We start from the raw sequence: 24,011 nt of genomic DNA, 5'->3' as shown, positions 1-24,011 counted from the left end.
TGGCATGCAGGAGCCTAGCAGGAGAACATGTAGGCTATAGTTCAGAAGTCGTCAACTCATAACGGGTCGCGGGACACCTTTTAAAACTCGTAGAGGCCGCGGGCCTAAAGAATGCAATATTGAGACCAACACAGTGGAGCAACCACGTCTTTAAAACTTTACGTTAGTACAATGCTGTGCTCACTAACATGGGCGATGGGTATGGTTACCACAAAAGAAGTAATATTTTACTGAAGTAGTACAAATGCAACAAGAAATATCATGATCATAAACTTCATTTTATTTTGAGTTATGCCTTATGAGCTGCGCGCGATACCTGGCAACGTTTTTCTGCATATCATGAATCGATATTGGGGCCAGCCACACATGTTACTAGCTGAAAGTCTATCTCATCCTAAAGATTGATCTTGTGTGGATGCCCTAGGGCCTATGCCGTTTTCTAAGCGTCTCGGTCTTGGCAGTGTCTGAGCATTGCACATCAAGACAATGTGCTTATTCATATCAGCTGACTCTCCATCGACGGACTGCTGTTGCCACCGCCGAAGCTGTTGCAGTTAGTGAGGAACAGTATTGCTGGGCACAGGCAAATAGCTTTATTCGAAGCAACAAAAATAATTTGAAACTGAAATCAATTTCACCATTTAAAAATGCTATATTTTGCGGTTTTGCAAAATCACAAATCAGATCGCCGTATAAGATAAGGCTCTTTGCCAAATATTTATTTTTGTATGAAATTGATCAATATTGCAGCAACTTGTTAGTAAATTTTCAGCACGGTCGGAATAATAATTCTCGTAACAGTAAACACATGTCTTCGAGAGGTAAAGACAATGCCGTGTTCAGGTTTAGGGGCTAGGAACCCAGAAGGACTAATTGGAGTTATTGAACTTTGGGTTGAACTCAATACAATGTAATCAGCTCCTCAATCATTTCATGCTCGGAAACTTCACAGAATGGATTGAATATCCGACGAGGAATTTCTAATTGGAATATATCCTAAAATAAAATCACCATATACTCGTGCAATTTTATGAGATGATCGGTTTGTGTTTCTCCATCAAAATAGGATGTTCGAGCTGGACCGGTAGCTCATGCATGCTTGAACCTGAACAGTTCACGTGTCGCAAAATCACGGGCTTATCATTGAATCTGGACAGTTCCATTTTCACCTATATTAGGTTTCATCATTATTCTTTACTAATAACGGATATATTCTACTCATAAATGTAGGAAAATCTGCCCATCAAGTGGAAGCGATGTCGTTTCTCGCCCGCTCGCAGCACTGTGGTAAATCCACGATCGTTTGAAACTAATAAAAATCACGCAAGGCAGTTTCTGTTAATAAGCCATCACACCTTGCAGTAAGCAATAACTGCTCAAAAACTTAGTATAGTTCTCACAGCACACAATGAGCCACGCTTTTCAGAGGTACTGCCGTCTGCTAAAATAGTCAATTGGTGGGCAGGATCAACATTGTGAAGTAACAATTATTCGACTTTTCCGGTACATCTGAATAAATAGACGGATGACTCTAGATCAGGGGTGGGCAAACTTTTGAGCTCGCGGGCCGCATTCAACATCTGAATCCATTCGCGGGCCGCACTATATAAAATTGGGATCATAAACCAAAACGCAATATTGCTGGTATTTGATTATATAGTGAGGACATGGAGATAATATATATGCTTATTTGAAACAAACCAGACATTGCTATGATGATGTCGTACACGCGCCACGAACAATGGCGAGATTTCATAGGCTGGTCGACCTCAATAACCAATTTGTCAAAACTATAGAGATGAAAGTCTGTTGTCCCGATTCTTAGAACAGGATTGAAATTTAAATCTGTGAGCATGGTGATCCGTTCATAGATTTACTAATTCCGCTTTGGGTTCTGTTCCAGGACACACAATGCTAACAGCATCATAACCATGTTAGCTTCAAACACGCTTCTACTGTATGTGTAGATTTCGCGCCCCCTTATCGTCATATCACAAAACGCGATCAGGATGCTATAGCAAACCTAACGGATTGTTTGGTGGCATGGGAGGTTACGACAATTGATGAGAGATTTTTAAATATGAAATTCATACTAAATACAGAGCACTAATTTGGAATTGGAAGGAAATCGCGCGAAGCGCGAAAACATTTTCAGTTGAGCTCAGCTTCGCGATCCCCTTCAGATGCTTTCATGACCCCAAGGGGCACGCGTCCCCCAGGTTGAGACCCACTTCCTTAGAATTATCATGGTGAAATATACTAAGAAAAAGTTTAATCAAGTCCCTGCATTAATTCGATTTTTAGTACGCATTTTCTTTAGACTCTCGCGGGCCGCACAGAACGGCGTTGCGGGCCGCATGCGGCCCGCGGGCCGTAGTTTGCCCACCCCTGCTCTAGATTGCCCTGACTGAATCGATCCAGCATTTTACTGCGAATTTAGCTGCTTCATTTATCGGTCGTTTCAACACTACCCATGCAGCAGTTTCCTTCTAAGCCTACACCCCCCCCCCCCCATTTGCTCTAAGCGACCCCTACAACCCACTTCTATGGACAGCGCCCCCAACCATCCATTTCATGGCCAGCGCCCCCTTCACGCGAGCGAACGCTCCCAGGGGGGCTTGAGCCCACTTTGGGAACCACTGCTATAGATTGATGGTGCACGAGATGATCTGTGCTCCAACAAAGGGTTAAAAGAACAACGCCATTATAATATGATGTTCACATAAAGCGGAAATATTATAATGAATATTTAATGTAAATAGGTTTGACTTCTGCTGCTCCCTTTCCGATACCAGTTCAGAAACACGAGGCTTCATCTTGGAAAGCGTGTATTGTTCGGTTGAAGCGATTTTATTCTGTTCATGGTCCTGGAACCCCCCAAAATGAGCCTAGAAATACGCATTGTGATCTACTTTGGGATAGTGACGCAACAATTCTGTCTGGCAAAACGGGAGTGAAGCTAAGAAGAAAGAGCCAGACAGATCTGTTGCGTCACAATGCAAAACACGATCACAATCCAAATTTCGAGGCTGATTTTGGGGAGTTCCCGGATCATGCGCAGACTAAAATTTATATTTTCGCAATCAGTACAGTAGCATCTTTCCATTGATACCTGTTTTATCGAATTTTGCGCTCGGTAAGCCGCTCAAAAATGGCCGTATCGTTCCCTTTGGTCAAATGGAAAGTATGACGTTACCCAAATATAGAGAGCCGTTCACTCTCGCTGTGTCCACACCATATAGGACACTATGTTAAAACGGCAACTAACTTGCTAATCCCGTAGGTAACGATCCGAGCGCTCAAATTAAATAAAGTTGATCTTATTTGAAAGCTACAGTCGCGCGGATTCTTATGATATACATTAAACTTTCATCAAGGCAATGGAACCACCCCGAAGTAGTCTTCAAAATCTGAAAATCGGCATTGTTCTGAACAATCGCAACCACGCAAGGACCGTTGCTATGGTCATTGTGCTGCGTCGTTGCGATTGCATGGAGAACAATGAAACCAATCTGCCGACCGTCGTATCACTCGACCGTGTTGCGTATCTATCCGTAGGTTAGTTATCTATACTATAGCCTAACTCAGAGGTCTCAAACTCAGATGTGCTCACGGGCCAATTTTCTAATTTGTGATGACCCGCGGGCCGCAGCATCAATAAATAGGGGTATTCAATCTATAATATCCAACTAGGCCTTATTTAACGGCACCTTGCAGACAGGCATTCCACAACCATCGAGAAAATGCAATTTACTATTATACTATTCACGCTTGGCACGAACAAATCACATTTTCAAATATTTGAATAAAATATTTTTGTGCCGGACATAATTTGTTAGAAATAATGAGTTTAGACATCATGCGAGACGATGCATCATGACATCGTAAAAGCTGTATGTGGTGATTCGTATACTCTTTTGTATTCAAGCCATCGTGCATCATGTAATCATTGCCTTTCTAATCATTAGTTTCCAATTCTTGTGTTACTTAAATCGCTACTGTTACTGTTATTGTTCTATTTGAAGCCGAGATTTATGTTAGTAAAAGCCAACGAAACAAGAGTCTTCTGTTTACTGGTACGACACTGTCGAATGTACAATTATGCATTTATTAGTGAGTTTTATACTCCAATAAATGATTAAGCCTTAAATAAAGCGACGAAAGACGTAACCGAAACTTGCCCTTGTCACTACCTTCAACTCCAGTGAGTTGACACAAAAGTCTTTGTCAGCATGAACTAAAGTCATGCGTGACGGTATGAGCCATAACCCTACATCCCCCCACAACTCCGATAAAGGCACAACTTGAGGAGTTGAAAAGAAAAGGCGCAACAATAAACATGCATCAATATGAATAGAACGCGCCAAGGACATAGTCTTTGTGCCAAAATGGAGGATTTTTGACACGGTTTGACATGCGGTCACCATCAGCGCTGGTTGATGGAGAAGTACAAGGAGAGTCATCATCCACGTACGCATCGTCAACATCATCCACAGGCTGGTCGTTGCAATCTTTTCCTCGTGTGCGTCATTGAGAATCCTCTGCGCTGGGATTCGCACCATCAACATGCGGTGACGCAGGTGTCGGCACGGGTAATAAAGTTTCCGTACCATGCTGCTTTTCAGTATGCCACAATTTTATGTAGAATATTTTAGAATTCACCAAAGATTGATCTGATATCAGAGCATGTGAGCGGTGTAGCCTAATCGGGGTTTCTGATATACTCGTGATAAGTATAGGCTTTTGTTACTGTCATTGCCAACGTCAAATTAAACCAGCGTTAAGTTTTCTTCGATTAATATTGGAACAGATCAATAACAACTTAAATATAATCATCATTGTTCCATAGTAATAGAATTGTTTCTTAACCGTTTTAGCGATCGTACCCCTTGTACTTTCAATTAGATTTCCAGTGCCCCCTGTCGATTTTCAACACAATTTCTGATATGGGTCCTATAACAATCAGAAAGCCCATTCACATAAAACCGCGCGTACCGCGAATAATATTTTCCAGTTGAATAAATTAGCCCAGAAAGTATTCCACAGCTTATTGGCCAATTTCCACAATGCATCTGGTACCCCCTATGGTTCTTTGTACCACGAAGGGGATACATACCTCTGGTTAGGAACCCCTGGAATAGAAATGACTAATCGCGGAAGAATCCATTGGTGTTGCAGCTGTGGAGCGTACCACTACCTTACTCGCAACCGATAATAACATGGACAGAGAGCCCAATGGTTTCAATACAGACCTGATTAGATTTCTATCTATATTCTACATACCCTACGCAACGCAAGCTAAGGGATTTTGATATATTACTATTCCCCACGACAGCTTCCTAGATTTTTGCGTCCGTAGGATTGCCAAGTCACTATTCCGAGAGTCAAGTCCTTCTCTGATTTTAACGTTCGACCCAACTCAACTCGAGTCACTTTTAGTTTATCACTCAGTCAATCCAAAATCGAGTAATTTGACGAAAGGTCGCACCACACAAAATCACAATTTTCAGTCACGAATCATCAACGGTTCATGTTTTGTCACCATGAACCTGAAATGTGACGTGATAGCGATCTTCCACTGCATGGTAGATTTTAGGAAGCGATGTGATAGTGAAGTTTGTTTAGATTTCAGGTATTTGTAGTAGTTTTAGAGTAAACTTTAAGTTCCTAAATCTAAAAAAATATATATGAAACTAGAATATATTGTCGAATACTTGAAATTGAAAAATGCCTTCGCGGGCCGCACAAAATGTTCTCGAGGGCCGCATGCGGCCCGCGGGCCGCGTGTTTGAGACCTCTGCCCTAACTGAATACTTCTTTTTTTCGAGCTCAAGTATAGGAATGTTCTCATAGTCCTTATGCGTCTTTGTGCTGATGCGGGTAGGTGTCGGATTTCAAAGACTGCTCCAAGTCGTTTCGACACCTTTCTATCTTTTCATTGTATTGCGGTCTTGTGGTGTATTGATCTGTTCAAATAAACTGAACTGATATCGACTTTTTCATGATTAATTTTGTCTACTATAAAGTAGATTCAGATGCATTCCCGGGGCCTACGATAACTTATTATTATCGTAGTTATCGTAGGCCCCGTGCATTCCATTCATTTTTGATGAGTGACTCAACCAACAGACAGATCCAGGTATGATCTCGAACTCAAGTGGTTGAGGGAAAGAAGGCAATGTTGCAAGACTAAACCAATACCATATAAGCGGGATTGAAACCTCTCGCTATTTCACGTTATGAAAATGCGTGGGAGCTTACCGTGAACCCATGAGATTGCGCAAAAGGAAAACATATATAAGCCTATCGCATCACGGTAGCGGGTGCCGTCACGAAAACCCGTGGTTACTACCACATGAGCCAGTTAGAAATTCGCGTCAAAACTTCAACGGTATTAAATTATGATATTCTTTGTTCTGGCGATGGACAAATTAAGAATTTTGAGAATGGAATGGATATCGCCGCCTTGGCGCTTAGTTTTTGAATCGGTAGGAGCAGAGGAAGGTATATGCACGTATAGGCACGTATAGGATTTATGAAGGCGATATAATTCTGAGTTGGGTTCTTATTTAGTGTACCAACCTTTTTGACCCTTTGGGTGGGAATACATAGTCTTTACGCTGAGAGTGCATAGGATATATCTCCATACGAATTGGTGGATTTCACTCGTTATCACCCGTTGAAATGAGCGTGATGAAAGCGGAATTTTTGACCAGAAAGGGCCGTTCACCTGATTTGTACCCTGCACTATGGTGGAAATCGGTTTCATTCTTCACTTTCTGCATGCACTAAGTACACTTATATTTCAAATATCATTGACCTATACTCACTTAAGATATTCATAGTCGCGTTGGATGATGCCTTGTTCCAGACGCAGTCGATGGATGTGTAACCCTCTTACAGTGAATAAAAGTTTCTGGTGCGAGTGGACAGCGGAGTGGCTGGTAGCAGCACAATCTCAACTACGAGATACCGTCCTTTGTCGAAGAGTGCGTTCGGAATGATTTTCACAATCCTCTAAGTCTATTAAACCGAGCAATACCCTTTTTCAATAGTATTAAGGACGGTTCAGCAATTTGCCGAGTAGGCGCGGCTAAAAAAAACCAGGTTTACGGTCGCGAACCAACGAATATTGCGTTTTCAAGCATTCAAACAATCACGCTGTCAAATCACACGCGCACCACACACAACGACACGATCGAGACTCTTACCAGCAGAGAGGAAATTATTGTGAATCCAGTTTGAGAGAGCTGTAGCTGGTTAGATGCTACTGACATATTTCCCGATCCGCCTTTAGAAATAAGGAGTGTTATATTGCTGAAGTAAGTGAAGTACACCAAATACATGTATTATGTACATACGAAGACTATATATCGACATAAAATGCACGGAATCGCACAATTGTCGCTTGAGGAACATCCACGCGATATTCACTATGTCAAATTTATATCTAATGGATATTATACCGTCAATAGTAGGTAAGTATAGGACGAATAATAGGATCAGTATAATTTCATAATAGGTTATAAGCTGTATACAAAGGAGTTACCAGGGCACAGAGGACTTACTGTAACATTTCAGGAGGAAGAACACTAAAAATCCGGTATGGATTTGTGCATTATATGCGGTGTGTCCCATATGATACTGGCTTAACAGAATATACTTTCATATATCAGTATTCATATTTAATTACGAAAGCGGAATTAGTTATTTAAATTAACGTATTATTTTCTATTTTCTATTTTCTATTTTCTATTTTCTATTTTCTATTTTCTATTTTCTATTTTCTATTTTCTATTTTCTATTTTCTATCTTCTATTTTCTATTTTCTATTTTCTATTTTCTATTTTCTATTTTCTATTTTTTATTTTTTATTTTCTATTTTCTATTTAGACGACGTTTTAATGATGACTTAAGTCAAGTCGTATCACGAGTAAAATGCGCGCTCTGTCGTGCATGGGTCGCGTCATTTTAAACCCGCTTCTCAACAAAACCACGGCAGATACTGGACATCTTCAACGGCAGTTATTCCCAGTAATGCTACATGTTATGAAGAAAACCTCACCTTCCAAAGTACTTTTAAATATGAGATCAGACAGCTTTGTCACTATGCCATCCAATCCGTCGAAATTTTCTACGCTCAATACCCGTTCATGCGAGAAGTTATTACCAGTCGCAATTGTCTGAAAGCAGAATGGGTATTTGTTCGTTTCGTTAGTGATTATTTGCTCGTTCTCTACGGCAGTGGTTCTCAACCGGGGGTCCGCAAGACCTCTAAATTTTCAAAATGATTGTTAACCGAATTTGTATTTTTTTAAATTAGGGAAAGCGCAAGGCAGTTTTCCTCCACAACTGCTAAATCCTCATTACTCACAGCATCAGAATAATCGTATGATATGAAATATCCTACCGTGCAAATTGATTTTAATTTCGAAATTGCTATAGTAACCTACTGATACAAACATATTGCTCTTTCGAGACGTTTTGTTGTGGTTTGTGGAAGATATAAAAATATGGAGATGGTAAGATCAATCAGGGTGACATCGTAGTCATTGTCATCAAATTAGTAAAGTCGTTTGAAATAAAAAATCCTGAATTATTTTTCCTAATTTTTCCCACTGAAGGGATTGAAACCTCGCCACGAAAACCATTTTATCCTGTGATATAGGGGAGATGTGGTACCGATGGATCACTGGGACCGAAAATACTGATGTCATTATCAAGAAGAGTCATTTTGTTGCTGTTTGTCACAAGCCTACAGTTCATATCTGCACAAGACAGATGACGGTCGCACTATAATTGAGCAAAATTTGAACTAAAACTTGAGGGGGTCCGCGAAGGGTACGTCACGGTCAAAATGCGGTCCGCGAAGTCAAAAAGGTCGAGAACCACTGCTCTACGGTATCCGGGGTGTTTCGGCTGTCCCTCTGTTCGGAATTTTCATAAATCTCAATCATTGCGGATAGCAGTAGGATTAGTCACTTGTCAACGCAGGTTAGGTTCTGATTATAATTATGATACAGCTCACGCCATATCTATCATGGACATATGTTCAATTGTTCAAGCTACGCGGTTGAATCGGGCCGAATATTCAGAAATGATGCTTCTGTTTGAGTCGTGAGTTCTACTGCGAAATTATACGAATGTGCAAGGCTGTTTCTGTTCGATTTATAGGGTCTAGCAATCCAGAAATATATAAATTCACTTTTGCTCGCCCTACGCATCTCTAATGCGTTGCCAGTATCGCAGCGTTAAGGGTACTGTAGTAGCATTTATTACTCTGTGTCTCGAACGGGCGTCCATCGTTCGTTGCAATTTCGATGCATTTCCTAAAAAATGAATGGAACGCCACGAACTGTATCAAAAGTATACATAAGTACAATACACTCGCGTCGTCGTCGTCCAAGTATCATATGGTCGACGTGAGAGATCATCGTTCTATCAAGTATGCCGAACTTGAAGTGTGGAACAGTATCTCGCCGGCTATCCGATAGTCGTCGATCATGTCCACATTCAAGTCTAAATACAAGCAACTTCTTCTGAATGAATACTAGTCATCCCTCAACATTTACCGGACCACGACCTGACATATCGATCTCGCCTTCCGTCACAAGCCCCCTGATTTTGTCGCTTATCATTTCATATTATACTCTTTAATTTCATTCAGTGTGCATGCCTCCTATTTGAATCGCCTAGGCCCAGGTGGGTGTCTGATCTCAAAGACTACTCCAAGTCGTTTCGGCACCTTCCTATCTTTTAATGTATCTCAGTCTTGTAATGCTTTTAAATCATGAAATTGAATGAATAAACTTGAACCTGAACTGGCAACTTTAATATACCAGAGGAATTTACCCGAAGCTCTGCTTCATCAAATTCTCCCACGCCGACGGCAAACGGGATGATTCCTTTTGATCGCACTTTTTTTGCTGCTTGAACAATGTTTTGTTCGGGACCTGATGCTCTGTGACGTGAATGCATCAGTTGAGTAACTTCGTTTTATGTCGCTACATCGAAAGCAAGTACGTCGTCCTCTTACTAGACTCTACAATACTACAATGGTACCACCAAGGTGTCGTTAAACAATAGACTTTGGGCTTTTGTTTCAGCGTAATCCCCCGCCCTTTCTTCAATCGCTAAAGGTGCTTACTGCTCAACTGTTCATACTCACTTTCCGTCGGTCAAAACTACCAACGCTTTCTTTGTTTCAGGATCTTTCCAGCGAGGGGCGGACGCAAAGTCCTTCCTGGTCTTCCGGAGTGCTTTCGCTGTGAAAGTCCCTCCCCCCAAGTGTGTTATTTGGCCGATCTTTCTCTGAGAATATGATTGGGATTGGATAATTGGCGCCAGTGATGAGCATCGAACCGGATTTTCGCCAATTTTGAGACAGTCGGATCGGATTCGGATTCTGTTGCAGATTTTACTTCGGATATTTTCGGATAGTTTTTACTTCTACTTCGGATATTTTTGGATGGTTCGGTTCAGACGCGTCTTTTTATTCCAAGTCAATAGCAAAAATCGTCAGCTCGACAATCAAACACGGACAGTAAACACGTTCTGATAGTATTTGTAGTTGTTCCGTCGAAGGTGCAAGCAAATATAAATCAGCTAACCCAACTTTAGCCTTTGTAAAGACTATACTCTGCTCAGCTATACAATTAGTATTCTCCGGAAAAGTTATTCGACTCAGATTTTTTCGGATTCTGGATGGCATTATTCGGATTCAGATGGATTTTTAGTTTAGATTGTTCGGAGTCGGACGGATAACACTGGTCTACAAATTAAATTTGCGCCAAAAATTTTAGTAATTGATGTAGGCTAATTTTAGGTTCCTGAATCCGATTCTGTGCTCAGAATTTCTCCATCATGTCAGATTTTTTTGGTATGAATTTTTCTCATTTTAATAAATTAATCAAATTTCGTCTTTCCTTAGTGACTTTACGGTTAGCGTACAGCAGCAACAAATCAAATACTGTCATTGAAATTATCTATCATGAAACCTGGGTTGCTATAGAACTGAATAAGTGAGTTAGTATATTTGGTCCGGGGAGGGGGGTCGCATACTTTCAGCAGTTAGTCGGAGGTGGCTACATACGAGTTCGCAAGATGTATCTTCTCGGCTAATGCAAAGTGTCTATAAGGACACTGCACATTGGTAGAATACAGAGGTGGTCAGTAAGGAAATAGTCCTAATTTTCCGAAGTACTCAAGTAGTTTTCCTCTACTTCTGGTACTTACTCAAGTAGATCCTTTTTTCGGTACTTCTACATCTACTTCGTAATATTTTGTGAGCTACTTACTTACTTTTCACCATTTTCAGTTTGTCAAATAGAAGTAGTTTAATCCCCAAAAAAGAAAGATAGCCTAAGGAGTTTCGGGGCTGTTTTCACGTAGTATCAACATTTAATTTTCGTAAAAGTCATGTAATACCCAGAATTTTCGTTGCGCTTCGCGCACAGTAGATTTGGAGTGACAAATATGTTTTAAGGAAAGTATCGCTGAATATAATTTAGATACCGGGTTGTATGGTTCCGTTCGCACCGCATTGTTACCTATATCAAATATTCCATCGCAGTAAGTATAATGGCCCCCATAACGCTTGAAACTACCGTTTCGCAATCTAGCAATTACCTATTATACCTAGTAGCCCATGACGGTTCCTAATCTGGAAAAGTGGCCTTTGACTTTTATTAACGTTAGGACCTGCTTTAGCAGACCACCGTTGCAACTTTCTTGACAAAAGACATGAAATATATTTTCCACTCTTTAGGAGTAGTATTAGTATTTTTCTTTCAATTACAAGTATTATACGTTGAGTTCTAATTATAGTTTCAGTTCTTTTGTCCGGAAAACATATAATTTAAGTATAAAAGCAAGTGTAGTAATGACTAATATTTTCCGAAAATATTGGTATACACTATATGGCATTTTACGATCTGCCATATTTTTAATTAACGTATATTAATCGCGCAAAGTGTTAAAGCCGTATCCGATACAGCTTCTCCGTATTGCTCTTCGACTGAACTAACGGCCTTATAATATGGGGGAGGGCGCCATGCCATGATATTTTCTAAAATGGGGTGTTAGAGTAAACAACGGATTAGTATCGCATTTCCATCTCAATACTATTATTTACATCCCATGATGTGGGGGACAGCTTCTTCTGTCAAAAATTGAACCTCCTAGGATGCATAAACATGAATCAAGCTCTCTACACCGTCCGTATAGCTCCATTTGCAGCTTTTGACAGTCCATGCGAAAGAATTACGATCGTTTCTTACTTACTTGAGTAGATTTAAAGTCAGTCAATTCCACTTCTACTTCAAGCAGTTTTAGGTTGCTTATGAAAGAAGTACTTATACTTGTACTTGAGTAGATATTTTCGTCGCTACTTCTAGTTCTACTTGAGTAGCTTTCTTGACTACTTTGACCACCTCTAGTAGAATATTCGAAAATATATTCAGTTACCATGCTTCAGGGGCTATGTCACGCAACTCGAATGATAATGAAACTCATGAGAGTGGTGCAATCCTTTCCTTAAACTACTTTCTAATTTTCAAAATCCAGACTGCAAAAGTAAATAGATTCTCCAAAATACTGTTCAGGTAGGAGTAGAAGTAGTCTGAAAACATATGAACTTCAGTAAGTACTGCAAGTATAGTTTTAAGTATGAAGCTACTAATTAAAATCTTTGCGAAGAGTGGTATATAAAGGTGATAGCTGCTACCAACTAAAAACGGTTGCAACCACATATAATTTTATGGGTCGAAAGAGGTCATGATTGAAGGAAAAAGGGAACCACTGGATTCAACCTCACCGACAACTCCCTTATTCAGTTCTATAACAACCCAGGTTTCATCATTATATATGATTTCAACAACAATACGGTATTTGATCTAATGGTGTTGTCGCTCAAGGTAATGTCAGTAAAGAAAGCCGAAATTTAATAAATTTGTGAAAATGAGAAAAATACATACCGAGAACATTTGACGTGATAGACATATTCTAAGCACATAATCAGATTCAGCAACCTAAAATTAACCTTAATCAATCATTGAAATTTTTAGGGCACATTTTTTTTGAAATTTGAAGACCAGTGTAATTTTATGGGTCGAAATCAGTTCCTGATTGAAAAAAGATAGAAAAGTTCAAGCTTACCGAAAACTCTTTCATTCTGTACTACAACCACCCAGGTTTCATGATAGATAATTTCTGCGACAGTATTTGATGTGTTGCTGCTGCACGCTAACAGTAGAACCATTAAGGAAAGCCAAAATCTGATTAATTTATCAAAATTAGAAAAATTCATACCGAAAAATCGGACGTGGTAGAGAAAATCTGAGCACAGAATCAGATTCAGAAACCTAAAATTAGCCAGAATCAGTTAATAAAATGTTTTGCGCAATTTTTCTTTCCAATATGTAGACCAGTGTTATCAACCAAAACGCAATATTTTTTATCTGATTACTTAGTGACCGAGGAAATATGTAAATGTTATTGTATATTTAGTAAAGTAAATGATAGTTTTCGATAACCAATTTATCAAAATTAGCAAAGAAAGTCACTTGTGCCGATTGTTGCAACGGAATGGAAATTTGAATCTGTGGCCAACCATTCGTTCATAGATGTGCTGATTCTGCTTTTGTCTTACCACCATGACATACCACAATGCTGACAGCACAAAACCAAGTTAACTTTAAATACGTTTCTACAAAAGGCCTATATTAAAAATTTGTATATAAAATACATCTAATACACATATCGAGGACTAATCTACCTAACACACGCGCAAATCGGGTTTTCGAATAACCGCACTGAAAGTAATAAAATTGCTGGAGTTTCCAATTCAAAATCACGCTCGTGAACCGAAATATCTCATTTCTGTTTTGACTTTCAGTGATGTTTAGAATGAACCCTTTGCAAATCCGAGGGCCTTGAGGCCAGGCTATTGCAGTGGCAACAGAAATAAGAAATATACACCATAGTGAAAAGAAAACTTATCATTGCCATGATGAAATGTATTAAGAAAAAGGTTAGTCAAGTAGTCGCAATATTACTACGCACTTTATCAATATTTTTCTTGATTGTTTCGAGGGCCGCTCAAAACGATGTTGCGGCCGCATACGGCTCGTGGGTCTTAGTTTGCCCACCCCGGTGTATGCGGTACAGGTTTCATATTGATTCGTGACAAGATCTGTTTTTTACGACAAAATGCTATTCATATTGTAAATACTCGGGAATTTTAGTGATGCGTCAGTAAGGAGTCACAGAATGTCTGTTCTAGGCCTATAAAGGATTGGGAAAATACGACAATATGTAGGTAAAGATTAGGGATAGTGTGAACGTGAGGTTCACGTTCGCGTTCTGATTGTGAGCCTCATAAATTCAGAGGCTTACGTTCACAAACGAGCCTTGGTAGGTGGCATAACGTGGCTTAATTGTGGCATAAACTGTGCACTGTACATTATTATATCACTTCACGGAAATGCAGGGTTCTCAAAAAACAATAGGATGTCACCTAGCGTCATAGGTTCACGTTCGCGTTCACATAGAACTAGGGCTGGGCACAATGATGCGAGTACTCGAATCTGAATCGAGTATTAATTTTAATGATTCGAGTCGAGTACTAAAAGATGATTTTTTCGAGTACTGAAATTATACGCCTCTCGCCACTGGAAGTTAATTTATCAACGAGAATTAAAGTTTCGATTCTAATTCTCACTGTTGAAGCCTTGCAACCTTGATCGGCGGTATCGTAACATACGAAACATAGTACAAAGCTACGAAGGTTACTGGAGGTAGCACATTTCTGAAGTCATGATTATACCACATCATTGTCACCAAGTGCAATGAAATCGCTATGGTCGAAAAATACCAAAATATAATTTATGAGAAGGATATCAGGCATTATGTTCGGTGTGGTGTCATAAACGGTACATATTTGAACTTCAAGTTATCACATTCCGTTATGACGCCATAATCAGTGATACTCGACTCGACTTTGCCCAGCCCTACATAGAACCTTTCAAAAAGGTTCGTGTTCACACGAACCTGAATCTTTCAGGGGTTCGGACCATCCCCAGTAAAGATAGTTAGATACTTCATCTGGACAATATGCCGATAATGAAGTACAGTCAGAGTATATTAACACAATTATTGCGATTACGAAAATAGCGACTTACCTTTAGCTCTGTGTTGGTTTTGATGGATCCCAGTTTGATTTCAGTTATAAGGTAATTGCTGTTAAAAGGTCAGGTAATTGTCAGGTAATTGGCTTGTAATAGTCCGTCCTCAAAACTTGTTATGTCATCGTTGTTTTTCAAACCACTAGGGGTGCTAAAGTGGCAAGTAACCCCCCATTTTCTCTAGTTCCGCGGGTAATTACACCGAAAGGGGTACATCGGTCAATTTGGAGGGCGTGCCCTGACTTTTATCTGAATACGAACTTCATCTAATTACTTCAAAAACATTTCAAGCTTTGCTTAGTTTGCAAGGATCACTATATTCAGGCCTATTGGATTAGGCCAGGTTCGGGTTTGGTGTATTGTTCGTCCTTGACAATGTAAAGTATATTGCGACACTATTTTTGAGTCAGGGATATGATAAACCAACAACAATACTTTACCTGCGTGACTGTTTGGCGTGACCGGAGAATTGCACGACCCCAATTTGGTTAATTCCGTTCTCTACGTCAAATTTTGCCGCCATGTTTTTCGTCCATCTTTTGATGTCCCTAAAATTCTTTTTTACTGACGTTGATCCGTCCAACAGAAATATGATGTCCATTTTCTGATGACGCTTTGGGCATTCTATATAACACATATAAAACAAATGGTTTAAATCAAAAGCACCCATGCATATAATATAATTATTCGTACTCGTGGATAAGCTGTTTGAACAATAACTTCCTATACAGCAAACACGGTACATGATAGCTGGGCAGGCGCGGCTCGTACTATTAATTCGAAAGCTGTATTACTGGGGAGTCAAACTCAACTTGCGTCGCGGCCGGATTCAAACCTTCAGATCGTTCGCGAGCCGAGCAAAGCCAAATTACTTCAAATTGTTTGTTACGTTAAAATCCGTGCCCGTGTCTTCCTATGAATATATTATTATCACGCATGTGTATGTGATAGTAGATTACATTTTATTACGGATCATATAGGGGTTCGATTCTAGCAACACCTTTATTCGCCAACGATATATTTAGCGAAATCACGATGGTTGACCGGTTGAATGCAGTTATAAACTGTTAAAACAGTGGCTCCAGCGACGACACATGCTGGCATATTTCTATGCTTCCTTTGTTTAAATCGCAATCTGACGTTAGTTGCATGGGTATGCGCTGTGAGTAATACAAGAGATTTAACTCTAATATATGCTCCCGTCGTAATTTGATTCATCAGTATTAATTCGCGATTCGGGTTTATGTGGAGGCCGGCGAGCTTTCGCATCAAAACTTATACAGAGGTGCGACAATATATATTTGAACTATTTTATATTCAATGTATAACCCATACATATAACGATTTCGCATTGGCCGTTTCGCTTCTGAAAAGAACTACTTTTCGGAATGTGGTGTCAATGTCTGTGATCTGGTTCCTAATGGTAACTGGATTAAATAATATTAACGCTTTCGGAAGGTTATAATACGGCCTATAAACATAAGTCAGCATATGTTGCTCGGACGGAATATTTAATGGAAGTATTTACTACTAAAAACCTAAGCATTTGTTAGAACTGTGCTGGATAATATAAGCATTTCACAATCAGAATTGCTTTACGGGCCAGATGAAATCGCCTGGGGACCGGGTGCAGCCCGCGGGCCGTATGTTTGACACCCGTGCTGTAATATAATGAGGGTTCGTCTCTATGATTAAATTTCGCGATCAGGGTTCGAGACTTAACTTAGGTGATCCATAATTTAAAGCGTTTCAGCGACAGAAGGAAGTCGTCTGCACCTGCACCCCATATCGACAAAAAGCAATAATCTGACAATCCAAAATTGTTAGCAACGAATCCCGGTAAGTAATGTTGCAGTGCAAGTAGAAGCCCAGATAACGTGATCATGATTTGCTTAGATTAGCGTAGCCTGAGGGACGAATGTGTTCATGGTCCTCCCGAAATGTTTCGTAGATTTTCCCAAGTTTCCATGAAGTTGATTATTTTCGATTGGATTAACGTAACGTGAAATTTTGCCTCGCATGATTTACTGTAGCTAAATTTCTGACGAAGCCCCCACGTCAGGGGTGTTCAACCTTTTTTCTATGCGCGGACGGTCTTCGATTACTTAGGGATGGTGTGAGCCTCTGAAAGGTTCTGGTTCGCGTGAACGCGAACCTTTTTGAAAGGTTCTGAGTGAACACGAACGTGAACCTCGTGACGTCATATTGATAATTCCAACCCTACGTTTCAGTGAAGTGGTAGCCTATATTGATGTACACAATACCTAGCGACGACTCGGACCACATAATTCCACAATGCTGAAGTACGTTTTGACGTTTTAAACTTCGCCAAATGTATCAACTGGGGCAATTAAATAATATAATAACCCCATAAAACCAATATCTTCCGTCACTTTGCCAACAATTTCGACGAGGGCTTGCAAGGGAATATAAGCTTACGCCTTAACGGTCAAGGCAAGACCGGACAATGTATTCCGCGTGTGAGTATTACTACGGTGATATTGAGCAGAGTGTAAAACTTGCTACCGATATTACCCCAATAACAAGTTATACAGCAGTAGCCAACACCCCAGTCGCACGGATTTGGTTTTCATGAGACAATGAACATATGAAGATTGGCACCGTACTCTTGCTGGATTTTTTATATATCAGATAGCGATATCAAGTTCATTGATTGGTTGAATAAGCATCATTCACCGACTACATATATAGTGTATTTGTATTTGCTCTTGATGTTGTGTGATTGCGGGTCAAGCTCAAAGCAGAGAGTCACTAAATATTCACGAAGGGAAAGCTGGATATTTCGAGCAAACTTTTGCAACAAACCAAGTAAAATGGTCGCTTAGAGTTTATTTTTTTATGCTGCCAGCGCCATGCTTAGAGTGGCCCGCAATTGGAATGCAATTTATTTCAACCAAAGATATTATATTGAAGTGAATATTGTAATATAAGAAAAAGGTTCACAGGGCAGAACCTACCAAGGTTCGTTTGTGAACGTGAACCTCTAAATTTCTGAGGTTCACACACAGAACGCGAACGTGAGCCTCACGTTCACACCACCCCTATTACATATATAGCGTACGGTCGCATACCAGTGGACAGTCGTAATGGAACACCTGGGCGCCAATACCTATGTGTTAAATTGGATACTAGGGGATTTCACATCGGGGATAGCCCCTGTAGTGTTCTGTGCCATCACTGTTTGCTGCTTGTTAAATAGCTTGCACATGAAAGTTTCTAGTTGTAGAAATACAGCGCCCCCAGAGCCGAGTATTCTTGTTGTGAAAAGTTATTGGGATGGGCTGTCCAGTCGGGCTGGTGGCGAAAATTTTTCAACTTCATGAATGAATTTCGTCCTTTATTGGTTGGTGTACAATCTACATATTACTGCCAAATACCTATCTTTTCTCAACGCACGTTTTCGGATTTCTTCGATGTCTTCGAAAATTTTGGGCAGATAACTACCGATAGAAGATCTTATAGGGTTGTTATTAATCACTTTGTTTCATGTTGTTATTCTTTGTCCTCCCATCAGGATTACCGGTACAATCAGAATATAAATTGGAATCGCTTAAAACATACCAGAAAACACGCTATTTGTGAACAGTACGTGACTCTAAATAGGTAGTTCTTTATGGAGCGAAACATTTTCGTCTTCGGTTTGCATTTGTAAGGTGGGACTGAAATTGTGAGGAAAATACCACATTGAAATTAAAACAGGAAGGCACCCTGAATCGGGCGAAGTGCGAAGAAAATTATTTAGTTGGATTCTAATCTCTCATGTGTAACGGCACGCTATAGTGGACGCGGAACACCGTTTGGGAATCACTGGTGAATTCACCAAAATACGGTACGACCCGGTACGCCAAACTTAACTTGAAATAAAAGTAAAGGTGATCCCTAATTTAAAGCGCTTTAGCTGAGCCCAAGCCAAATGGTATGAAAACGTGATAATTTACTATCGCAGGGCTGTAGCGAGACAGCGTATAGTGGTGTATAATCCACAGCTGCAACATCAATGGATTGCACATTCGAGGCCAACTGAGGCCGACTCTAAGTGTTGGAGGTTTATTTAGGCTCCTCCTCCCCATATCATCCGTTTAAGCGGTGTCTTATAAAAACCTAGAAGTGGGCCGTGATACAAGTCGGCGGCTAAGGAATGAAAACGAAGAAAATCGACCTTGTGTAAGTGACCATAGTAGTCGACACACACCATGAATAGCACAAACAACCAGAGGTGGTCAAAGTAGTCACCGTCGCTACTCAAGTAGTAGAAGTAGAAGTAACGCCGGAATTTCTACTCAAGTAGAAATAGGAGTGGTGGTTCACAAGTAAGTAAGTAAGTAAGTAAGTAGGTATTCTACGCTTCTTTTTGTCTACAAAACTGAAAACTGTCAAGTAGAAGTATAGAAGTAGTCTAAAATCATAACTACTTAAAAGTAGGAAAAATCGACTTCAATACTTCAAAAAGTAGAAGTACTTCGTTACTGATCATCTCTGCAAACAACAACAGGAACTGTGTGACGTTGTTCGAGCGCTGAGTGCGCAACATCAGTAGAAAATATACACTCCCTCTTACCTGGTCTAGTTTTCTTCAAATAAGTCCATTCCTCTCCGTTATCCTCGCTCTCGTAACAAATTCCTGGAAATCGACTGATATCGTTGCATTCCAAAACTGCTGCGGGCGCACATACCTACCGAAGAGAGCTGCGTTTACTGATTGTTATGCCTTTTTTGAGATTCACCAGTTTCGCGGTTTGACTAAATCCGTATCATAATGCGTAGCCAATACAAAATTCCTTGGTCTGAATATACCTCATAATAGCCGCATCTTTTTTGCATGCTTGCGCCATGCGTCAATGATCATCAGTTAAGTCAGTGGTTCCCAACCTGTGGTACGCGTACCACCAGTGGTACGCGAAGATCTTCCAGGTGGTACGCGAGTAGATTATGTTTTTTTTCGACCGAAGGAAGTTATTAGTTCAGGTATCAGTTATCAGCTCAGACTTTAAGTTTTTTGAAGCTATCGTCGTCGTGGTTAGTGGTGATCCCACCAATGACGGCCTACTGCAGGGGTGGCCAACTGCGACTGCATGCGGCCATAGAAGGGAATTTGTGCGGCAGTGGACACGTAATCCAATTAGTATGCGTAGGCGGCCGTTGACATGCAATTTGAATTTATGAATTGACTCCCGATTTCGTGACAGATTTTAATTAATCTTGAAATTTTCTTCGCGCTGCGTGCGATTCGATGTGTCTTTTTCGATTTAAATTTAGTAGGGCCCTTTGCAATTAGAGCCCCTCATTTCAGATTCGAGGATTAGAGGAAAATGATGTGCCCCATATAGAAATATACCAAATCGGGAATTGTGTACATCTCACTATAACGACAAGCCTAATCGGGGGTCAAGAAATAACAGCATGCAGCAAAGTGACTAATAACAATTGGCCCACCCGAAGATACATCATCATTGATAAAACTTGCCCAAAATTTTCGAAAACACCCCCTCCTTAAACTCTACCGGTGAATCTGACCACAACTATGGGCTGAGGAAGGATAAATGTTTGATAGCAATATGTAAAACTACTAATATTAATCACGAAATTCATTAGTAAATCTGAAAAGGATTTCGCCCTTCGCGCAGCAATTCCTGCAGGCCCACAACATCACCAGTGACCATGACCACGACCACTCGCGACTTCGGTGCGTAGTTCACCAGAAATGGACATAGACACTATAACGTGGGTATTGGGCGTCCACCTATAGTTAATTACGACGATGCCCTGAAATGCGGCAGTGGGCTACACAAGTAGTTGAAATGCGGCCGTGAATGGAAAAAAAGGTTGGCCACCCCTAGCCTACGGGGAATAGATCTAGTCGTAAAGCATTGGGATTTTTACCAAACGAAATTCCGTTTTAATATATTTGACCACATTAATTCCAAATGGATCCACTACAGAAATCACATACAGCACCTTAAAATGGGCAGTTTATTTTATGTTTCGCTGCCTTTGGCGCGCGTAATTTATGTAGGTGGTACGCGAGCACTGCATAAAACCTCGAAATGGCACGCGGGTGGAAAAAGGTTGGGAACCACTGAGTTAAGCCATATGTTCTGATATGGTCAGTATCAAATTGAGGTTGCTTGCATGGTGGAGCGATTAAGGTATTCATGAATAATTGAATAAGTCATTATTGCCACTGTGGAAAACTTGTACAACAGACGCAATAATGCAGAGCTTGAAATGTGGTAATAAATCGTAATATAGATTAGGATCATCCATATATTTTATTATGACCGTGAACTCACCCTGATGGTATCGTTCATGGTATCAACCGCAAATACGGCCTGATGCGACCTGGGAATGGAGAGTCTTGTGCATGTATCTGACCGTTCGAAGTCGACCACGCACTTCAGTAATTCACCGACGGCTCCTTTAAAATAAAGTCGACGGGGTGTGTGACTGACAGAGCATGAATTTTTCTTCATCATCTGGTTATTTTTGTATTTTTATACCCTAAAAAAGTTAAATAATTGTGTACCTGCTGCTGTAGTTCCGGAATCGAACGGCTGAGCGTCGCCAAATAGTGGATTTACCAATTTTGGCAATGATGATATCAGCCTGAAAACATAACGTGTCAATGTTTGTGCACACGGTAGAATTACAGAGCGATCATCATTGATCGACGCTACTTGTTAATAACATCAGAGGAAACCTAATCTTTGGTGTTCACTGTTAATCGATAATAACGAACTTCATAAGTTGGTTCATAAGTCGATTCTACTTGCTAACCACATTAGAGGTGACTTAATTTGTGTATTCAGCTGTAGTAGTGACCAGCTTCATAAGTTGCAAAAGGCAGCATTTAAATCGGATATAGTCAGTATAGTCACTAACAATGTCAAATTACATATTGGACATAAATTTTGCGAATACAGGTACTTGTAATATTTCGGCCTATTTTAAGGTAAAGTAGAAGAGAAAATTGCCATAACCTATACATGTTTCATTTCAGAATGGTCTGGACGTTCTCAACCAACAAGTCGTACAAACAGTAATCTTACTCTTTACGGTTTGCGACCTTCAAATTATATCCATAAAATGCCGGACGGGTACTTGATATTTGTGCGTCTGCATGACTCTGATTTCGAGCCGCCGTCAAATACTTGATTGCTACGTTCTTCCGTTCGATGTTGAAGCTCGCAGTATACCGCAGGCAAATTAGTATTAGAGTTAGCGCACAAAGATTAGCATAGAGTGGGACATGCATAGCGTGGTATAATGAACTATCGATAGAACATAGGTTCAGAGTTGCTCATATTTAATTAATGATTTATAAGAGATGGTGATGGGTGACGGTGATTAAACAGCCTACATTGGGGTATTTAAAATGTCAGTTCTAAAGTATTACACTCACATGTCATTCATCTTTTATGGAAGAGATGCTTCAATCCCTCTCATGCGTCGAAAGGAGATTTTGGTTATATGTAAATTGTTGGAGAAGCGACGGAAGATATTGATTTTATGGGATTATTACATTATTTGATTGCTCCAGTTGATACATTTGGCGCCGTTTAAAAAGTCAGTATGTACTTCAGCATTGTATTATGATTTGGCCCGAGTCGTCGCTTGGTCGCTTGGTAGCTTAATATATATCACTTCACTGAAATGTAGGGTTTGAATTAGTTATATGAAGTCACGTGACGTCATGAGGTTCACGTTTGCGTTCACACAGAACCTTTCAGAGGTTCACACCATCCCTAAAAGATACAGAACAATACCAAATCATTGTCGTGAAGTACATGATTTGGAGGAATGTCCGATGCCTTCCATCAGTTTCCTACGTTAGATACCGCGAGTCTCTTATGGTTGCGCATGCGCATGTTCTATAGAACCGGTGCCGACGGGCTAAATCCGACTACCGCCTATAGGTCCGTCACCCTGGGGCGCACCTAAATATGCGTGGCTGCACCAGTACGAAAAGATATACAAGGATCACAAGCTTGTCACAGTAAACAGATACTTTTTACATTAACATTTAATGAGCAAAAATTTTAAGAAACATAATAATGCTGAACAGAGTGTCACACTTCCTGCCAGTTCCTGGATATTACAACCTTTCGTATATGACGGGTATACCTCAGAAATTAAATTTAGTGATCAAATTTTAATCGAATTTTTGGATAGACAGCATACACTGACTCCCAGAAGCACGTGTTTAATGTACAAAACATTCCGTGCTTATTGAATGCCAACAATGTATTTATAGGGACGTTTTTTGTTTTGTTTGTGTGAAATCAAATCTCGTTAGAGAGATTGAATTTCACACATCGATCCATAGATGAGTGGAGTATTGAAGAAAAGATAGCATGTCTCGGCGTGAGTTATAGTTTATCAATAATGTGAATCAAAAAAGCGGTCATTGAATAGTAAATCTCATTGCTATCTTCTTCTATCGTACTATTTTATGACACGTGATGGTAGTTTAACTCGCGATTAGCCTGCAGTCATAATCGAACTCGCACAACGGCATTTTGTGAAACTTTAGCACCTTCAATACGCAGGATGACATGCGTAATGATTTTCCATATCTCTATCCGCCTTTACCTCTGTCTATACAGGGGTGTCAAAAATACGAACCGCCAGAAGATTTCATCCGGCCCACTGAGCCATTCTGAGTAGATTGAAAAATTACTAAATTACCCAGCACATTTGCAAATAATGTTACTATTCTTTGCAGGAAATACTCTCAATAGATATTTCCTCAAGCCAACAAATGTCGAGCATGTTCATAGGCAATATTATCATCACCTGACTACGGCGTTG

The 24,011-nt window shown here is 40.2% G+C and overlaps 1 protein-coding gene across 1 annotated transcript; it reads right to left on the bottom strand.

Annotated features, from left to right (window-relative positions):
* Nucleotides 1-6,096: 6,096 nt before the first annotated feature.
* Nucleotides 6,097-23,188, bottom strand: LOC145459482 (integrin alpha-X-like). The gene is made up of 10 exons (XM_080338139.1): nt 22,250-23,188; nt 21,727-21,806; nt 21,494-21,618; nt 19,762-19,876; nt 15,623-15,806; nt 15,180-15,237; nt 10,169-10,311; nt 9,853-9,961; nt 8,066-8,183; nt 6,097-7,291 (listed from the first exon to the last, which is right to left on the bottom strand). Exons 1-10 carry the CDS (start codon nt 22,453-22,455, stop codon nt 7,170-7,172), a joined length of 1,260 nt encoding a protein of 419 aa, XP_080194265.1. The 5' UTR covers nt 22,456-23,188; the 3' UTR covers nt 6,097-7,169.
* Nucleotides 23,189-24,011: the final 823 nt, after the last annotated feature.

Source organism: Botryllus schlosseri, chromosome 16 (assembly GCF_051294905.1).
Source record: "Botryllus schlosseri isolate E-star chromosome 16, Bs_hap1, whole genome shotgun sequence".
Classification (NCBI taxonomy): domain Eukaryota; kingdom Metazoa; phylum Chordata; class Ascidiacea; order Stolidobranchia; family Styelidae; genus Botryllus; species Botryllus schlosseri.
This window is presented reverse-complemented; position numbering and strand designations above follow the sequence as displayed.

What these genes read in the sequence shown, in the direction of transcription:
- LOC145459482 (XM_080338139.1), bottom strand. Translation starts at nt 22,455, where the DNA reads ATGCATGTCCCACTCTATGCTAATCTTTGTGCGCTAACTCTAATACTA. An exon ending in TTTGAAGAAAACTAGACCAG is followed by an intron (nt 15,807 to 19,761) that starts GTAAGAGGGAGT and finishes TGTGTTATATAG; the next exon opens with AATGCCCAAAGCGTCATCAG. An exon ending in ATTTAAAAGTACTTTGGAAG is followed by an intron (nt 7,292 to 8,065) that starts GTGAGGTTTTCT and finishes TTATTTCTAAAG; the next exon opens with GCGGATCGGGAAATATGTCA.